This window comes from Nicotiana tomentosiformis, chromosome 9 (assembly GCF_000390325.3).
Source record: "Nicotiana tomentosiformis chromosome 9, ASM39032v3, whole genome shotgun sequence".
Classification (NCBI taxonomy): domain Eukaryota; kingdom Viridiplantae; phylum Streptophyta; class Magnoliopsida; order Solanales; family Solanaceae; genus Nicotiana; species Nicotiana tomentosiformis.
In genome coordinates, this window is record NC_090820.1 from 104875416 (window position 1) to 104895895 (window position 20480).

The 20480-nt window shown below is 41.6% G+C and overlaps 2 protein-coding genes across 2 annotated transcripts; both read right to left on the reverse strand.

Moving 5' to 3' along the window:
• Nucleotides 1–217: 217 nt before the first annotated feature.
• Nucleotides 218–901, reverse strand: LOC138899310 (probable LRR receptor-like serine/threonine-protein kinase At4g30520). Its single transcript, XM_070185470.1, has 2 exons — nt 717–901; nt 218–449 (listed from the first exon to the last, which is right to left on the reverse strand). Exons 1-2 carry the CDS (start codon nt 899–901, stop codon nt 218–220), a joined length of 417 nt encoding a protein of 138 aa, XP_070041571.1.
• Nucleotides 902–1122: 221 nt separating this feature from the next.
• LOC138899311 (putative receptor-like protein kinase At3g47110) lies at nt 1123–1632 on the reverse strand. Its single transcript, XM_070185471.1, has one exon. It carries the CDS (start codon nt 1630–1632, stop codon nt 1123–1125), a length of 510 nt encoding a protein of 169 aa, XP_070041572.1.
• Nucleotides 1633–20480: the final 18848 nt, after the last annotated feature.

Below are 20480 nucleotides of genomic sequence, written 5' to 3' on the forward strand. Positions count from 1 at the left end.
ATGAGCACTCATGGTGGAGATATTCCAATGCACATGCCACATCTATCATTATGTTCAGTCTCTGCATGATGTCTAAGAAGTAGTTGTGTGATTACAACCACTTATCGAGGCTTCCATTGGGCATGTACTCGAGTACTAAAGCCTTAAAATCAAGGTTGGAACAACTAGTGATGACTTTTGTGAGATTCCTATGACGGAGGTTACGCAAAACATCACATTATATATCAAAACTCTTGAACGCTTCCAATTGCAGATTGAACACTTTAACTGCAATAGCAGTCCCACTACTGAGCATGCCTTTGTAGACAGAGCCAAAACTCTCAGAACCAATCAGATTGCTCTCGCTAAACGAATCAGTTGCTTGGAGTGGTTCATAATATGAAATTCTTCCTCTTGTTGTTATAGACAATGAATCAGCTTGTTGAGGAGCTCTTTTACCTTTCCTATACCTTATTCATACAAGCACAAAGGTGATAGGAACAAATGATAGTGCAATTCCCACTAGAAGAAATAGAAGCATTTTTCTCCTATTTGATATATGCTTGGATGAAATGGGGCATGGCGAGACACTAAATCTCGGAGAACCACATAATGCTTCGTTGAAGAGAAAAAACTGACTTGAGAGGTTCTTGAAAGGACCCCTAGAGGGTATTTTACCATACAACTTGTTGTAAGAGATATTGAAATACTTCAGGTATTGAAGTTTCTCAAAAGACCTGGGAATGGTTCCTGATATATTATTATGAGAAAGATCTAGGAATTCTAGACCTACCACATTGCTCATTGAGTCAGGTATAGATCCTTGCAACTTGTTGTGTCTCAAAGAAAGGTACATCAAGTTTTGCAAGCTTTCAATTTCTTTAGGAATGCCATCTAAAAATTGATTCATTGACAGATCCATCTGTATCGCGGCCTTTAGTTTTTCAATTTATGGAGGTAAAGAACCACACATGTTGTTTGAAGATAAATCAAGAATCATCATATCTTTCAGGTTTCCTAAGCTTGCTGGTATATTGGAACTCAATTTATTGGAACTTAGAAGTATCTTCCTAAGGGAAGTAACGTTTCCTAAACAATTAGAAAGCGATCCTGAAAGTTGAATTTGACCCAAATAAATAGCTCCTAAATGTTGCAATTTTTACATAGATTTTCTACAATAATTCCTCTAAGTTTGTTTTCAGAGAAATCCAAGCGCTGAAGGTCTCTCAAGTTATGAATTGATGCGGGAATAGCTCCAGCCAAATCATTAATGGAAAGATCAAGGTCTAATAAGCTGCTTAAGTTCCCAACTACATTTGGAATCCGCCATTTGATTTTGCAAGTACTGGCGTAAAACTTTGTAAGAGATGTGGAAAGGTTCCCTATAGAGACTGGAAGTTTACCATTTAGAGGGTTGAAAGATAGAGCAAGATATATCAAATTTTCGCAATTGGTTAAGGAAGTCAGGAAGCTTAACGATGAGTCACTCATTAAATTGTTTTGCTGCAAGTTTAGTAATTGTAAACGAGTCAAATATCCAAGATAGTTGGGAATCAAGCCAGTGAGTTTGTTGTCAGAAAGCTCAAGAATAGTAAGTTTTGAACAATTGGAAATAGAATGAGGAATAGTATGTTTGATGGTAGAGTTCCCCATAGGTTGTTGAATGCTAGATTAATCGATTTCAGCCTTGATATGTTGAAGATCTCCATTTCCAGTGAACCACTAAAATTATTAAACCCAAGACTAAGGTCTGCCAACTCAATGAGATTTCTTATCTCTTTAGGTATTTCACCTGGCAACATACAAAGAAAGAAGGAATACTAGTGAGATTAACTAGTTGGTTCAATCTAGTATAAGTTGTACTTTTCGCTACCACTTTGATTACATACCAGTAAACATATTATTGTCAAGATATAGAACCTGCATCTTGGTTAGGTTGCCAATTTCTCGTGGTATGGATCCAATGAGATTGTTATTCCGCAGGGACAAATATTGCATCGAGGAAATATTGAGTATGGATATCGGGAGAGAGCCTGTTATTTAGTTTTCCTCCATGCCTAACTCCACTAAATTAACAAGATTTCCGATTTCTTGTGGAATTATCCTTGCAAATCATATGCAATAAATTTTTTGGGGAAGTAATTAAATAGAATACTTCTAGTATTCATATGATAATGCAGTACTATACCTCTGAAATGGTTATATCTGAGTAGCAATATCTGCAAGTTACTCAATCTTCCGATTTCACTATGTATCGATCCATCAAACTCATTTTCTGATAGAAATAATATTTGAAGTTTTGAATAATTGTGATGGCCCAAAATGTCATCTTTAAATTTAATAATTATTTATGTGTTTTGAGACCTCAAACAACACTATTCATCGATCCTCGACTTGCGTCGCAGTCCGAATAATTTTCCGGAAAGTTTTTATATGAAAAATTAATTAAAATGTGAAATAGAGCCTTAAAACTCAATTGAGTTGACTTTGGTCAACATTTTGAGAAAACAGACGCGGATCAATATTTTGGCAGCTCCGATAGATCCGTATCATGATTTAGGACTTGTGCGTATGCCCGAAATTTAATTTGGAGGTCTCTATCTCAAGTTATGGCCATTTAATGGAAACTAGTAATTTAAAGGCTAAAGATTTCCAAAGTTTGACCACGGATTTGACTTTTTGATATAGGACTCGGATTGAGATTCCGAGAATTGGAATAGCTATGTTATATCATTTATGACTTGTATGCCAAATTTGAAGTAATTCCGGATTCGTTTAATATGTCTTGGCACGGGTTTTGCAAATTGAAAAGTTTAAAACTCAAAAATTCGAATCGAGGTAAAAATTATAATTTTAGCGTTGTTTGACGTGATATGAGATCCCGAATAAGTCCGTATTATGTTATGGTACTTGTTGGTGTATTCGGATGGGGTCCCGAGTACCCCGAGTGTAATTCGAATCGAAATCGGAACAAAAAATGGACTTAAGCAAAATCTGAAATTTTGTTGCTTCTAGTGCCTTCTCTTCCGCGAAGCCTTGGCTGCAGAAGCGGCTCCGCAGAAGCAAGAAATTCCTCGCAGAAGAGGCCTGCAAAAGTTGGGCAAAGAGCCGCAGGTGCGGAACCTTGAACGCACCCGCGCGTCCGCAAAAGCAGACCCTTCGATCGTAGAAGCGAAAGGCAGCGCAAATGCGCATTTGGTTCCGCAGAAGCGAAACCGCATGCGCGGTCAAGTCCACCACAAAAGCGAAAATCCCTGGGCAGTGTATAAATCGAAGAGTTCGAGATTTTTCTCATTTTTGGACATTTCAAGCACAGATTTAGGCGATTTCAAAGGAGTTTTTCACGATTTCAACTTGGGTAAGTATTTTATATCTGAATGTGATTATATTTCATAGATTCATGTCAATATTCATCATTTATTTCGGATTTAGATAGAAAAAATTATAATTATTGCCAAACATTTCAAAAACAAAAATTTAAGATTTGAAGGTCCATTTCACATCGGAATTTGGTAATTTTTGTATGGTTGGACTCATTTCGGAACGGGTGTTCGAATTTCGTAAGTTTTTCCGAGATTCGAGACGTGGGCCCCACTATTGATTTTTGAGATGAATTTCGGATTTTAATTCGAAAAATTAGTAAATTCATATGGAATTAATTACTACGATTTGTATTGAGTATATTGAATTGTTTATGACTAGATTTGAGGATTTTGGACACGAATTCGCGAGGCTAAGGTTTAATTGATTCTTGAATTTGGTTGCAAAGGGAGGTAAGTGTCGTGGTTAACCTTAACTTGAGGGAGTAGGACTTATTTGTCTATTTGCTACGTGATTTAATGTGCGGGTACAACGTATATGTGAGGTGACGAGTACTTATGCGTTGTGGTTGAGTCAAAGCATGAAGATGGAATTTATTTATTGAGAATAATTTCCCATTTAATTAAGATATTCCTTCTTAAGTTTATTATTGATTATTTGATCATTATTCATGAAATTATTATTCATTTAATTATTGTTGAATATTTTTGAAGGTGAAGTCGGTATTTTGGCACTGAATTGATTGATAAGTGTATATCCCCGTATTTATTATTATTTTCATGGTAAGGAAGAGTGTAAAGGCACGAAGGGTGATGCCGTACCATTTGTTAGTGTAAAAGCACGAAGGGTGATGTCGTGTCATTTTTAGAGAGTGTAAAAGTACGAAGGGTGATGTCGTACCAAAAGAGAGTTAAAGCACGAAGGGTGATATCGTGCCAATTATTATTATTTATTTATCAGTTTATGGAAGGAATGAGAGTAAAAGCACGAAGGGTGGTGCCGTGCCATTTTCATATTATCAGTTGCTCATTTTATTGTTGAGGAATTAATTGGCTGCTAAGTGATAATTCTCCTGCTAAAATTATTACATCAAACCCCTTCGCATGTTCCTTCCTAAATTTATTAAGTGTTATTTATTGTTTTATTGTTGCTTCGTATTTGTATATACTTGTACATATTGTTTAAGTACGTGTCCTATCATAGCCTCGTCACTACTTCGTCGAGGTTAGGCTCGACACATACGGAGTATATGGGGTCGGTTGTACTCATACTGCACTCTGCACTTCTTGTGCAGATTTTGGAGTTGGTCCCAACAGTGTACCATAGACGTGCTCGGATTCAGCTACTCAGAGGAGACTTAAGTATAACTGCACAGCGTTCGCAGTTCTGAAGTCCCCTTCTATCTTACCTCAATTGTGCATTATCTTTCAAACAACTTGAATTTTATTCAGACCTTTATTTGTATTATTATAGTAGCTCGTGCACTTGTGATACCAAATTCGGGGATGTATTTTGATAATTCAGTATTTATGGTCTACCGCACTTTATTTCAGTAATTGAATTTTATTTAATTTAATTTGCTTAAAAATAATTAAGATTATTTTAATGTTGGCTTGCCTAGTAAGTGAAATGCTAGACGCCATCGCAGTCCTGAAGGTGGGAATTTCGTGTCGTGATAAGTTGGTATCAGAGCACTAGGTTACTTAGGTCTCACAAGTCACGAGCAAGCTTAGTAGAGTTTGAAGGATCGGTACGGAGATGTCTGTACTTATCTTTCAGAGGTTATGAAGTTTAGGAACAATATCACTTCTTTCTTATTATGTCGTGCGATTTTATTCTATCATCGATGATTAAACCATTCTATTCTTATTCTCTCGCATATGGTGAGAACACGTAATACATCTACCGATGGTCAGGGACGAGAGCCCCTGATGGCAACTATGACCAGGGGTAGAAGTCGAGGCCGAGGTCGTGCTAGAGGCCGAGGCAGAGGCAGAGGTAGAGGTCAGTCTAAAGCTCGAGCAGTAGCACATGTTGTAGAACCTCAGGTGGATCTTCAGGAGGAGGTTCCAGTTCAGACTGTACCAGTTAGACCTGTTCAGGTCCCGGAAGGATTCATAGCTACTCTAGTGCTTCAGGATGCTTTAGTCCGTTTGGTGAGTCTTATGGAGGGCGTGGCCCAGAAAAGTACGTTTCCAGTAGCACCAGCCGTCTCACGGGCTGGGGGAGGAGCACAAAGTCCCACTACTCCCACTCCGGAGCATATGGCTCCCCAGTATCAGGCTCTAGCAGCCCCGCTAGTTGGGGTAGTTCAGCCAGTTATTGCGGCACAGGCTGGTGATAAACCTGCCATGTCTTCTGAGGCCTTATTGAGACTGGATAAGTTTACCAAGCTCTTTCTAGTTCACTTCAGTGATACACCTTCTGAGGACCCACATGATTAGCTTGACCGCTTCCATGAGGTGCTGCAGGACATGGGTATAGTTGAGACCAATGTGGTCAATGTTGCTGTATTTTAGATGACGGGTTCCACCAAGAGGTGGTGGAGAGATTTTATGTTGACCAGACCAGTTGGGTCGCCTACGCTGACTTGGGAGCAGTTCTCACGGCTATTTCTAGAGAAGTTCCTCCCTATCGCATTGAGAGAGGATTTCCGCAGGCAGTTTGAGCGTCTCCAGTAGGGCAGTATGACTGTTACTCAGTACGAGACCCGTTTTGTGGATCTAGCCCGTCAAGCTCTCCTTTTACTTCATATCGAGGGAGAGAGAGTGAGGAGTTTTATTGAGGTACTTACTCACCCTATTAGGCTTCAGATGGCCAAGGATACTGGAAGTGAGATTTCCTTTCAGGCGGCTTCTAATATTGTTAGGAAGATCGAGATGGTTCTTGCACAGGAGGCCGGATAAGAGGCCTCGTCAGTTCGGTGGGTTCAGTGGTGCCTCGTCTGGAGGCAGGGGTAATTTGGGTAGGGGTCATCCTCCCAGGCCGTTTCATTCAGCGCTCCAGGCATCCTATAGTTCACCACCAACTCCTATCAGTGCACCTCTGATCCAGAGTTTCTAGGGTGGTTATTCAGGCCGATAGGGACAGTTTCAGGGTCAGCAGTCACAACAGCCGAGGTCCTGTTATACTTGTGGTGATCCCAGGCACATTGCAAGATTCTGCCGCAGGTCTCATGGTAGCATGCAGCAGGAGGGTTCTCGTGCTATGGTTCATGCACCGGTTGCATCACCTCATGCTCAGCCAGCTAGAGGTAGGGGTCAGGCAGCTAGAGGTGTAGGTCAGCCCATTAGAGGTGGAGGTCAGGCCGTTAGAGGCCATCCAAGGGACGTAGTTCAGAGTGGTAGGGCCCAGCCTCAATTTTATGCTTTTCCAGTTAGGCCTGAGGCCTAGTCATCCGATGCCGTGATTACATGTATTGTTCTCGTTTTCCATAGAGATGCTTCATTTCTATTTGGTCCATGATCTACTTATTCCTATGTGTCCTTTTATTTTGCTTCATATCTAATGATGCCTCATGATTCTCTGAGTGCTCCTGTGTGTGTCCACTCCGGTGGGAATTCTATCGTGGTATATTATGTCTAACGTTTGTGTGTGGTAACTATTAAGAGTCTTGAGACTAGTGTGGATCTTCTACTTCTCGATATGTTAGATTTTGGTGTCATCTTGGGTATGGATTGGATGTCACCTTATCATGCTATATTGGATTGTCATGTCAAGACGGTGACCCTAGCCATGCCGGGGTTACCTCGATTAGAGTGGAAAGGAACTCCTGGTCATTCTACCAGCAAGGTTATTTCTTATATGAAGGTTCGACGTATGGTCGAGAAGGGTTTTCTTGCCTATTTGGCTTATAGTCGTGATCCTAGTGCGGATGTTCCTTCTATGGACTCAGTACCAATTGTTCGTGAATTTCCAGAAGTATTTCCTACAGATTTGCCGGGGATGCCACCCGACAGAGATATAGACTTCTGTATTGATTTGGCTCCGGGCACTCATCCCATTTCTATTCCATCATATCGTATGGCCGCACCGAAACTGAAAGAACTGAAGGAGCAGTTACAAGACTTGCTTGATTAGGGATTTATTAAACCTAATGTCTCGCCCTGGGGTGCACCGGTGTTATTTGTAAAGAAGAAAGATGGTTCAATGTGAATGTGTAAAGATTATCTGTAGTATCCACTGCCAAGAATTGATGACTTATTTGATCAGCTTCAGGGTGCCAAGGTATTTTCAAAGATCGACTTGAGGTTTGGTTACCATCAGTTGAAGATTAGGGGATTTGATGTCCCTAAGACAGCTTTTCAAACTCAGTATGGACATTACGAATTCCTAGTGATGTCATTTAGGCTGACAAATGCCCCAACAACATTTATGGATTTGATGAATCAGGTGTTCAAGCCCTATTTGGATTCTTTTGTGGTTGTATTAATTGATGATATCTTGATTTACTCCAGCAGTCGAGAGGAGCATGAGCAGCATCTTCGGAGTGTGCTTCAGACTTTGAAGAATAGTGAGTTATATGCCAAATTTTCAAAATGCAAATTTTGGTTAGACTCAGTTGCCTTTTTGGGGCATGTTGTATCGGTAGAAGGCATAAAAGTGGATCCTAAGAAGATTGAAGTTGTTCAGAATTGGCCTAGACCTACTTCAGTTACAGAGATCCGGAGTTTCCTGGGTTTGGCAAGTTATTAACGTCGGTTCGTGGAGGGGTTTTCATCTATAGAAAGCCCATTGACCAGACTGACCCAGAAATGTGTTCCATTTGGATGGTCAGACGAGTGTGAGTTGAACTTTCAGAAGCTCAAGACTGCTTTAACTACGACGCTAGTGTTGGTATTAACCACAGGTTCAGGATCTTATACGGTGTATTATGATGCATCTCGTGTTGGGCTTGGTGCAGTATTGTTGCAAGATGGCAGGGTGATTGCATATGTGTCGCGGCAGTTGAAAGTTCTTGAGAAGAATTATCCTGTTCATGACTTAGAATTGGAAGCCATTGTTCACGCGCTGAAGATTTGGAGGCATTGCCTATACGGTGTCTCGTGTGAGGTATTTACTGATCATCGTAGCCTTCAGTATCTATTCAAACAAAAAGATCTCAATTTGAGGCTGAGAAGATGGTTGGAGCTGTTGAAAGATTATGATATCACTTTTTTGTATCACCCCGGAAAGGCTAATATGGTGGTAGATTATTTGAGTAGAAAGGCCGTGAGTATGGGCAGTCTTGCATATATTCCGGTTTGTGAGATACCGTTAGTGGCAGATGTTCAGACTTTAGCTAATCCGTTCATGAGGTTAGACATTTCAGAACCCAGTCGGGTTCTAGCTTGCACAATCACTCGAGCTTTTTTATATGAGTGCATCAGAGAGAGGTAATATGATGATCCTCATTTACTTGTCCTTAAGGACACGGTGCAGCACGGTGATGCCAAATAGGTTGTTGTGAGGGAAGATGGAGTTCTGCGAAGGAAGGGTCTTATTTGTGTGCCTAATATGGATGGGCTTCGTGAATTAATTTTGGAAGAGGCCCACAGTTCCAGGTATTATATTCATTCAGGTGCCACCAAAATGTACCAAGATTTGCGGCAACATTATTGGTGGAGGAGAATGAAGAAGGATATAGTTGCATATGTAGCTTGGTGTCTGAATTGTCTGCAAGTTAAGTATGAGCATCAGAGACCTGGTGGTTGGAGTGTATCACTATGGATTTTGTTGTTGGGCTCCCACGGACTCAGAGAAAATTCGACGCAGTTTGGGTCATTGTGGACAGGTTGACCAATTTAGCACATTTCATTTCAGTGGCAGTTAACTATTCTTCAGAGCGGTTAGCTGAAATTTACATTCATGAGATTGTACGCCTTCACGGTGTGCCCATGTCTATCATTTCTGATCGAGGTACGCAGTTCACTTCGCACTTCTGGAGGGTTGTACAATATGAGTTAGGCACACGGGTTGAGTTGAGTACAACATTTCATCCACAGATAGCCGGACAGTCTGAACGCACTATTCAGATATTGAAAAATATGCTTCGCGCTTGTGTTATAGACTTTAAAGGTTCTTGGGATCAATTCTTGTCACTTGCGGAGTTTGCCTATAATAATAACTACCAGTCGAGCATTCAGATGGCTCCGTATGAAGCATTGTACGGGAGGCGATGCCGTTCGCCAGTTGGCTAGTTTTAACCGGGAGAGGCTCGGTTGTTGGGTACCATTTTGATACAGGATGCCTTGGATAAGGTCAAAATTATTCAGGATCGACTTCGCACAGCTTAGTTTAGGCAAAGGAGTTATGCCGACCGTAAGGTTCGTGATACTGCATTCGTGGTTGGAGAAAGTGTATTGCTCCGGATTTCACCTATGAAAGGTGTAATGAGGTTTGGAAATAAGGGCAAGTTGAGCCCTAGGTATATAGGACCGTTCGAAATTCTTGAAAGGGTGGGCGAAGTAGCCTACAGGCTTACATTACCACCTAGTTTATCAGCGGTTCATCCGGTGTTTTATATGTCTATGCTCCAAAAATGTCATGGTGATCCGTCTCAGGTGTTAGATTTCAGCTTAGTCCAATTGGACAACGATTTGACTTACGAAGAGGAGCCGGTAGCTATTCTAGCCCGGCAGGTCTGATAATTGAAGTCTAAGAGTCATCCTTCAGTTCGGGTGCAATGGAGATGTCAATCGATTAAGCTACCTGGGAGTCTGAGTTGGACATGTGGGGTAAATATCCACACCTTTTTACCAACTCAGGTACTTTTCTAATTTCGTTCGAGGACGAACGTTTGTTTTAGAGGTGGAGAATGTGATGACCCAAAAGGTCATCTTTAAATTTAATAATTATTTCTATATTTCGAGACCTCAAACAACACTATTCATCATTACTCAACTTGCGTGCGCAGTCCGAATAATTTTTCGGAAAGTTATATGAAAAATTGATTAAAATGTGAAATAGAGCCTTAAAACTCAACTAAGTTGACTTTGGTCAACATTTTGAGTAATCGGACTCAGATAAGTGTTTTGACAGCTCCGGTAGGTCCGTATCGTGATTTAAAAGTTGGGCTTATGCCCGAAATTTAATTTGGAGGTCCCTAGCTCATGTTATGGTCATTTAATGTAAACTAATAATTTAAAGGCTAAAGATTTTCAAAGTTTGACCATGTATTTGACTTTTTTATATCAGACTCGGATTGAGATTCTGGGAATTGGAGTAGCTCCATTATATCATTTATGACTTGTATGCCAAATTTGAAGTCATTCTGGATTCATTTAATATGTCTGGGCACGAGTTTTGCAAATTGAAAAGTTTGAAACTCAAAAATTCGAATCGAGGTGAAAATTGTAATTTCAGCGTTGTTTGACATGATATGAGACTCCGAGTAAGTCCATATTATGTCGAGTGTGATTCAAATCGAAATCGGAACAAAAATTGGACTTAAGCAAAATCTGGAATTTTGCTGCTTCTTGTGCTTCTGCGAAGCTTTACCCGCAGAAGCGAGAAATCCCTTACAGAAGCGGCCTGGGCAAAGAGCCACAGGTGCGGAACATTGAACTCACTTGCGCGTCCTCAGAAGCGGACCCTTCGATCGCAAAAATGGAAGGCAGTGCAGATGCGCATTTGGTTCCGCATAAGCGAGACAACAGGCGTGGTCAAGTCCACCGTAGAAGCGAAAATCCCTGGGCAGTGTATAAATCGAAGAGTCCGAAATTTTTCTAATTTTAGACATTTCAAGCACGGATTTAGGCAATTTCAAACGGTTGGTTTCACGATTTCGACTTAGGTATGTATTCTATATCTGAAAGTGATTACATTTCATAGATTCATGTCAATATTCATCATTTATTTCGGATTTAAATAGAAGAAATTGGAAATTTTGTAAAACTTTTCAAAAACGAAAATTTAAGATTTGAAGGTCCATTTGACATTGGAATTTGGTAATTTATTTATGGTTGGACTCGTCTCGGAACGAGTGTTCAGATTTCGTAAGTTTTTCCGAGATTCGAGACGTGGGCCCCACTGTTGACATTTTAGATGAATTTCAAATTTTAATACGAAAAATTAGTAAATTCATATGGAATTAATTCTTACGATTTGTATTGAGTATATTTAATTGTTTATGACTAGATTTGAGGATTTTGGACACGAATTCGCGAGGCAAAAGTTTATTGGATTCCTGAATTTGGTTGCAAAGCGAGGTAAGTGTCGTGGTTAACCTTGACTTGAGGGAGTATGACTTATTTGTCTGTTGGCTACGTGATTTAATGTGCGGGTACAATGTATATGTGAGGTGACGAGTACATATGCGTTGTGGTTGAGTCAAAGCATGCGGGTGGAATTTGTTTATCGAGAATAATTACCCATTTAATTAAAATATTCCTGCTTAAGTTTATTATTGATTATTTGATCATTATTAATGAAATTATTATTCATTTACTTATTGTTAAATATTTTTGAAGGTGAAGTCGGTATTCTGGCACTGAATTGATTGATAAGTGTATATCCCCGCATTTAAATACTCTTCCGAATTTATATTATTATTTTCATGGTAAGAAAAAGTGTAAAAACACGAAGAGTGAAGTCGTGCCATTTTTATTATTTATAATATCATTGTCATGGTAAGGAAGAGTGTAAAAGAACGAAGGGTGTTGTCGTGCCATTTGAGAGCGTAAAAGCACGAAGGGTGATGCGTGTTATTTTCAGAGAGTGTAAAAGCACGAAGGGTGATGCCGTGCCAAAAGAGAGTTAAAGCTCAATGGGTGATGCCGTGCCAATTATTATTATTATTATTATTATTTATTTATCAGTTTATGGGAGGAATGAGAGTAAAATCACGAAGGGTGGTGCCGTGCCATTTTCATATTATCAGTTGCTCATTTTATTGTTGAGGAATTAATTGGTTGCTAAGTGATAATTCTCCTGCTAAAATTATTATATCAACCCCCCCTTCGCATGTTCCCTCCTAAATTTATAAAGTGTTGTTTATTGTTTTATTGTTGCTTAGTATTTGTATATACTTGTACAAGTTGTTTATGTACGTGTCCTGTCATAGCCTCGTCACTACTTCGTCGAGGTTATGCTCGACACTTACAGAGTACATGGGGTCGGTTGTACTCATACTACACTCTGCACTTCTTGTGCAGATTTTGGAGTTGGTCCCAGCAACGTACCATAGACGTGCTCATATTTAGCTAATCAGAGGAGACTTGAGTTATAACTGCACAACGTTCGCAGTTCTAAAGTCCCCTTCTATCTTATCTCAATTGTGTATTATCTTTCAAACAGTTTGATTTTTATTCAGACCTTTATTTGTATTATTCTAGTAGCTCGTGCACTTGTGATACTAGATTCGGGGATGTATTTTAATAATTCGGTATTTATGGTCTTCCGCACTTTATTTCAGTAATTGACATCTATTTAATTTAATTTGCTTAAAAATAGTTAAGATTATTTTAGTGTTGGCTTGCCTAGCAAGTGAAATGTTAGGCGACATCACAGTCCTGGAGGTGGGAATTTTGGGCCGTGAAAACAATTTGATAGGCTTGTAAGCAAATGACCGTGAAGCTTGTTCAAAGATAAAACAAGCTCTTTGAGTAATGGAAGACCATTGCATAATCCATTGGGAAGACTTCATGATAAGCTATTATGTGTAAATGCAATGACTTCAATTCTAGAAATGTTGAAAACTGACAATGGTATAGAACCTGTAAGCCAATTATCTTCTATCGCCAAAAGGTTCATCTTGTGAAGATTGTCGATCCCTTCTGGGATGTTTCCTTGAAGGAAATTACGAGAGAGTTTTAAAGTCTCCAACATTGAGGCATTCGAGATAGACGTAGGGATATAACCTATGAGCTTGTTTCCACCCAAGCTTAAAAACCTTATTGTATACGATCGAAATAGATTTCAGCCTTGGCATGTCCGATCGAGTTCGAAGGGTGATGTATCGAAGTAAGATCCCGAAGGGGTGACGAACTAACCTCGAACCCGGGGTGGCCGGTCCGTGTCGATATCGATATCATAATCAAACTCGAATAAGAATCGAACCATGATGCAGGGTAAACATATCGTGCTGATAATCCAGAGACCAACCAACATTGACCTGGGATCAATTCGAGGGCTCGAACCAGGATTGGGCTCGAACCAAGATCACAAGTTCGAGCCAAAATCAAGCTCAAACCAAAATCTAGGATTCTAAGCAAGATCGAGCTTGCAGACAAAAGCCGTTGCAATCCCACTAGAGAGAATCTTGGCAGGAATTATGAAAAAGCTGACTTATAATGGGTCTCCCACTGAATGTTTATTTTATTATGCTTGGAGCTGAATCCCTCCACTATAAAAGGTCTTGGTTATCATTTCTGTAGGACAAGTTTTCTGAGACTTACATTGTAATAAAAGTACTATATTCTTCTACAGTAAAGAATCGCTCTTTCAATTTCTTAGATTGATTCTATTTGTCGAATCCTAAGGTTCATTGTTTTTTATAACCTTATTTAGGTTGCATTCTCTCCAATCTACATTTACATTTTATTTATCCTTGCATTTTGTATCAAGTTACGCCACATATCCTCGGAACTGCGTATAAATACAACTCTATCCATTTTTCAGGTAAATAGTTTGGCGCCCACCGTGGGGCCGAGGATAACAGTGGTCATTTGATAAAAATCTGAAAAAAACACGCCATTGTGCTTTGCACTTATTTCCGAAAACATCTTGAATTTCGGGTCAGCTACGAATAACCACCGATCGAATGGCTTCACCGATTGATTACGAAGCCGGCCTTCAAGATGAAACCAACAACTTGGCACCCGAGCCACGAATCGAAGTACCCGAAATTCGAGCCGAAATACCATTGGATGTCAATTCACAAATAGCTTTGGAGGCGAACCAGCATTCCGAACAGGAAAGAAGCATTAAGGGCGGTACTCGATCCGTAGCCCGAGACACCCAAAACCCATGGGAAATCGGGGCCAGCTTACGTATGATCTTCATGATGCTGGAAGCCCAACAAGTAGCGATAGCTCAGCTACAGAGCCAAACTCGCGCACAAAGCAGGCCAGTTTCCAATCCACTTCGAGAAGTCACCCCAGAACAGAGCTTGCCATAGTGAAATCTAACGAGCAAGAATTGGGGACTACTCCCGGAATTACTAAATTGCTCGAGAAACTCACAAAACGAGTCGAAGCCAACGACAAGAGGGTGGAAACGTACAATGCCAGGGTCGACCAAATCCCGGGGGCTCCACCAATGATAAAGGGGCTTGATTCGAAAAAATTCATACAAAAGCCTTTTCTGTCGAGGGCGGCACCGAAGCCAATCCCCAAATAATTTTGTATGCCCGAAATTCCCACATATAACGGTACGACCGATCCTAACGAACATGTCACCTCTTACACATGTGCCATAAAAGGCAACGATTTGGAAGACGATGAGATCGAATCCGTGCTGTTGAAAAAGTTCGGGGAGACCCTCTCGAAAGGAGCTATGATCTGGTACCATAATTTACCGCCGAATTCCATCGATTCTTTTGCCATGTTAGCAAATTCATTCATAAAGGCACATGCTGGTGCCATAAAGGTTGCAACGAGGAAATCAGACCTTTTCAAAGTAAAGCAAAGGCATGATGAAATGCTGAGGGAATTCGTATCCCGATTTCAAATGGAACGCATGGAATTGCCCCCGGTCACAGACGACTGGGCCGTACAAGCCTTCACCCAAGGGTTGAACGAGCTAAGTTCGACATCATCACATCGGCTGAAATAAAATTTGATCAAGTATCCAGCGGTAACTTGGGCGGATGTGCACAACCGATATCAATCGAAAATTAGGGTCGAGGATGATCAGTCGGGAGCCCCGTACGGACCCGTTCATCAGAACAGGACAATTATTAATCAAAAGCAGATCGACAGAGAACAAAGGTCGAACAAAGACAGATATCGACCGTACGTCGCAGATCGGGTGAACAATGGTTCAGCACGCAATGCAGTTCGGAACAATCAAAGGATTGATCGAGGACAAAATTCTCCGAGGCTTATGAGTACGAGCGGCTTCGATAAATATGTCGATCCTATAGAAGCACCTCGATTATCAGAATATAACTTTAGCATTGGTGCATCCGCTCTCGTGTCAGCCATCGGACGCATCAAATACACTAAATGGACTCGACCAATGCAGACCGATCCTGCTCGAAGAAATCCCAATCAAACGTGCGAATATCATGGTACCCATGGCCACAGAACGGAAGATTGTAAGCAACTAAGAGAGGAAATAGCTCGCTTATTTAACAAAGGGCACCTTCGAGAGTTTCTGAGTGATAGGGCAAAGAGCCATTTTAGAAGTAGGGATTTCAGCAAGCAAAACTAGCAAGAAGAACCGTAGCACGTCATCCACATGATCATCGGCGGCATCGATACCCCTCAGGGACCAATGCTTAAATGCACTAAAACATCGATGGTGAGGGAAAATCGATCTCGGACTCAAGATTACGCACCCATGGGGACTCTTTCATTTGATGATGAAGATGCAAAGGGGGTCATCCAACCTCATAATGATGCACTGGTAATATCTGTACTCGTGAATAAAACTAAAATTAAGCGTGTGTTAATCGATCCAGATAGCTCGGCCAATATCATCCGATTGAAGGTAGTGGAGCAGCTTGGCCTACAGGATCAGATCGTACCCGCAACTCTGGTCCTAAACGGGTTCAATATGGCATGCGAAACCACCAAAGGTGAGATAGTCTTACCAATAAACGTGGCCGGAACCATCCAGCAAACAAAGTTTCACGTGATCGAAGGCGATATGAGATATAACGCCCTTTTCGGAAGGCCATGGATCCACAACATGAGAGCTGTGCCTTCGACCCTACACCAGGCCCTCAAATTCCCGACATCGGGAGGTGTCAAAATGGTGTATGGAGAACAACCAGCCGCGAAAGAAATGTTCGCCGTCGACGAAGCTAAACCAATGTCCTCACTTTCGCCGATAAAAGGATCGGGCCCGGAAGGAGAACGGGACACCAAATAGCAATCACAGATATCGACTTCAACCCAGCTAGACAACCAGAAAATCTAAGAGGATGGTGTTCAAAGGGTCCCTCGATCTTTCATGATTCCCTATGACTCCGACGCCACAAAATCGACGATCGAGGAGCTAGAGAAAGTCATATTAATTGAGCACTGGCCCGAGCGAAAGGTATACTTGGGGACGAGGTTGAGCCCTGAACTCAGGAAGAAACTCGTTCAATTTCTTATCGATAACATCGATTGTTTTGCCTGGTCCAATTTAGATATAACAGGGATCCCGCCGGACATAACGACGCATCAGCTAAGTTTGGGCCCCAGGTTCAGACCGGTGAAGCAAAAGAGAAGACCCAGTCCGATAGAAAGCACGCATTCATAAAGGACAAGGTAACCAAGCTTCTCAAAGTAGGGTCCATTCGGGAGGTGAAATATCCCGAATAGTTAGCCAACGTAGTTGTAGTCCCTAAAAAAGGGAACAAACTTAGAATGTGCCTGGACTATAAGGATTTGAACAAAGCATGCCCCAAAGATTCCTTTCCGCTGCCCAATATCGATCGCATGATCGATGCCACGGCCGGCCACGAGATCCTCACTTTTCTCGATGCCTATTCCGGGTATAATCAAATCCAGATGAACCCGGAGGACCAGGAAAAGACTTCATTTGTCACCAAATATGGAACGTATTGTTATAATGTGATGCCCTTCGGGCTAAAAAATGCAGGGGCTACTTACCAACGCCTAGTAAATAAAATGTTCGAAGAACAAATAGGAAAATCAATGAAAGTTTATATTGATGATATGTTAGTTAAGTCCATGCGCGCAGAGGACCATTTAACTCATTTGCAGGAAACGTTCGAGATTTTAAGGAGATACAACATGAAGCTCAACCCCGAGAAATATGCTTTCGGGGTCGGTTCGGGCAAGTTCCTCGGCTTCATGGTGTCACATCGGGGAATAGAGATTAACCCCGATAAAATCAAGGCCATCGAAGATATCGTCGTTGTGGACAGCGTGAAGGCCGTAAAAAGGCTAACGGGTCGGATTGCCGCCTTAAGCCGGTTCATCTCAAGATCATCTGATCGAAGTCATAAATTTTTCTCTCTACTCAAAAGGAAGAACGATTTTTCTTGGACACCGGAGTGCCAACAAGCATTAGAAGAACTAAAGCGATATCTATCAAGCCCACCACTGCTTCACACTCCAAAAACAGACGAGAAACTTTGTTTGTACTTGGCAGTATCGAAAGTATAAGCGGTGTCCTAGTTCGAGAAGAGCAAGGTACGCAATTCCCCGTTTATTATACGAGTCGAACCTTAGGAGAGGCGGAAACTAGATATCCGCTCCTAGAAAAATTGGCACTTGCACTAATAAGCGCCTCAAGAAAGTTAAGGCCGTACTTTCAATGTCATCCCATATGTGTATTGTCCACTTACCCGCTTCGTAATATTTTTCACAAACCCGAGTTATCAGGCCGACTGGCCAAATGGGCCGTCGAACTCAGTGGGTACGATATCGAATATCAACCCCGCACGGCCATCAAGTCTCAAATTTTAGCAGACTTCATGGCTGATTTCACACCAACCCTCATACCCGAAGTCGAAAAAGAACTGTTGAAATCAGGTACATCATAAGGGGTATGGATCCTTTTTACGGACGGGGCTTCGAACGTAAAAGGGTCCGGGCAGGGCATAGTTTTGAAACCACCCACGGGTAGCACTATTAGGCAATCTATTAAAACTATCAGGTTGACTAACAACGAGGCCGAGTATGAAGCTATGATTGCAGGTCTTGAGCTAGCTAGAAACTTGGGAGCAGAAGTCATTGAAGCCAATTGCGACTCCTTGCTGGTGGTGAGTCAAGTAAACAAAATCTTCGAAGTTCGAGAAGGTAGAATGCAAAGGTATTTAGATAAACTGCTTATCACTTTGCGCCATTTCAAACAATGGACTTTACGGCATGTACCACGGGAACAGAATAATGAGGCCGATGCGCTTGCAAATTTTGGGTCGTCGGTCGAGGTAAATGATACGGGCTCGGGGAATGTTGTTCAACTTTCGAGATCGGTAATCAAAGAAGGTCACGCTGAAATAAATTCTACAAGCTTAACCTGGGATTGGAGAAACAAGTATATTGAATACATGAAAAGCGGAAAACTCCCATCGGACCCTAAAGATTCCAGAACCCTACGGACCAAAGATGCTCGATTCACGTTGGCTTCGGACAGAATGCTGTACCGAAGAACGTTTGATGGACCGTTGGTGGTATGCTTGGGTCCGGGGGATGTCGATTACGTCCTACGGGAAGTGCATGAGGGTACTTGCGGGAATCACTCTGGAGAAGATACATTAGTCCGAAAAATAATCAGAGCAGGGTATTATTGGATCGATATGGGCAAAGATGCAAAGGAATTTGTTCGTAAATGTGACAAATGTCAAAGGTTCGCACCGATGACCCACTAGCCCGAAGAGCAACTCCACTCAGTCCTATCCCCGTGGCCATTCATGAAATGGGGAATGGATATCGTCGGCCCTCTGCTATCGACCCCAGGTAAAGCCAAATTCATTTTGTTTATGACTGACTATATTTCTAAATGGGTTGAAGCGTAGGCGTTCGAGAAAGTAAGAGAGAAAGAAGTTGTAGACTTTATTTGGGATAATATCATATGCCGATTAGGAATACCCGCCGAAATAGTATGTGACAATGGAAAATAATTCGTTGGCGGCAAAGTAACAAGATTCATCGAAGACCACAAGATAAGAAGGATACTGTCGACGCCATACCACCCCAGTGGGAATGGGCAGGCCGAATCAACAAACAAAACTGTCATTCAAAACTTAAAGAAGAGGTTGAACGACGCTAAAGGGAGATGGAGAGAAATCCTGCCCGAAGTCCTTTGGGCATATCGGACAACGTCAAAATCCAGTACGGGGGCGACCCCGTTCTCCTTAGTATATGGGTCTGAAGCATTGATACCAGTCGAAGTTGGTGAACCCAGTGCCAGATTTTGATTCGCGATGGAAGAATCAAATAACGAGGCTATGAATACAAGCCTCGAACTATCGGACGAAAGACGAGAAGCTGATCTCGTCCGAATGGCCGCCCAAAAACAGCGAATCGAAAGATATTATAATCGAAGAACCAAGCTCCGCCATTTCAAGCCTGGGGACTTAGTGTTGAGAAAAATTACCATCAATACCCGAAATCCGAATGAAGGGAAGCTAGGACCGAATTGGGAAGGACCATATCAGGTACTCGAGAACATCGGAAAGGGGTCGTACAGGATCGGCGTTATAAATGGCAAAAAGCTATCAAGCAGCTGCAATGTATCACATCTAAATCGGTACTACTGCTAAGGTACAACCTTTCCATATTCGTTTATATCTCAAAACTGACCCCTGCAGAAGTCCGAACAAGGGACGGATCTCTCGCTAGAAAGAACGCATTGCACTTTTTTTCCCTTAGACCGGTTTTATCCCAAATGGGTTTTTCGGCAAGGTTTTAAATGAGGCAACCATTGATCGTGCAGCATTTACGACAATATCCGAGGTCCCACAAGAAAGTTATTTCACAGCAACAGGGTCCCAATAGGAAAAACTGTAAGAGCCAAATGGTCGAAGCGAACCATGCTCATATAGATTGGCCCGAACCCAGGCGTGTAATAACGTGCAAAGAAAGTTCTCTTCTTTATCGGCATCTTATATCCAATGAAAATTCCTCTATTTTGAGATTTATTGTGCAATCAGAATTAAGATACATTCGACCATTAAGCCTACGGGCTACATTACTTCGAGTTTGAATCATTCACTCGACCAAGCCTACGGGCTATTTTTATTTCGAGTTCGAGCAAACACTCACTCGACCATTAAGCCTACGGGCTATATTGCTTCGAGTTCGAATCATTCACTCGACCAAGCCTACGGGCTATTTTTATTTCGAGTTCGAGCAAACACTCACTCGCCCATTAAGCCTACGGGCTACATTACTTCGAGTTCGAATCATTCACTCGACTAAGCCTATGGAATATTTTTATTTCGAGTTCGAGCAAACACTCACTCGACCATTAAGCCTACGGGCTACATTACTTCGAGTTCGAATCATTCACTCGACTAAGCATACGGGCTACATTAATTCGAGTTCGAATCATTCACTCGACTAAGCCTACGGGCT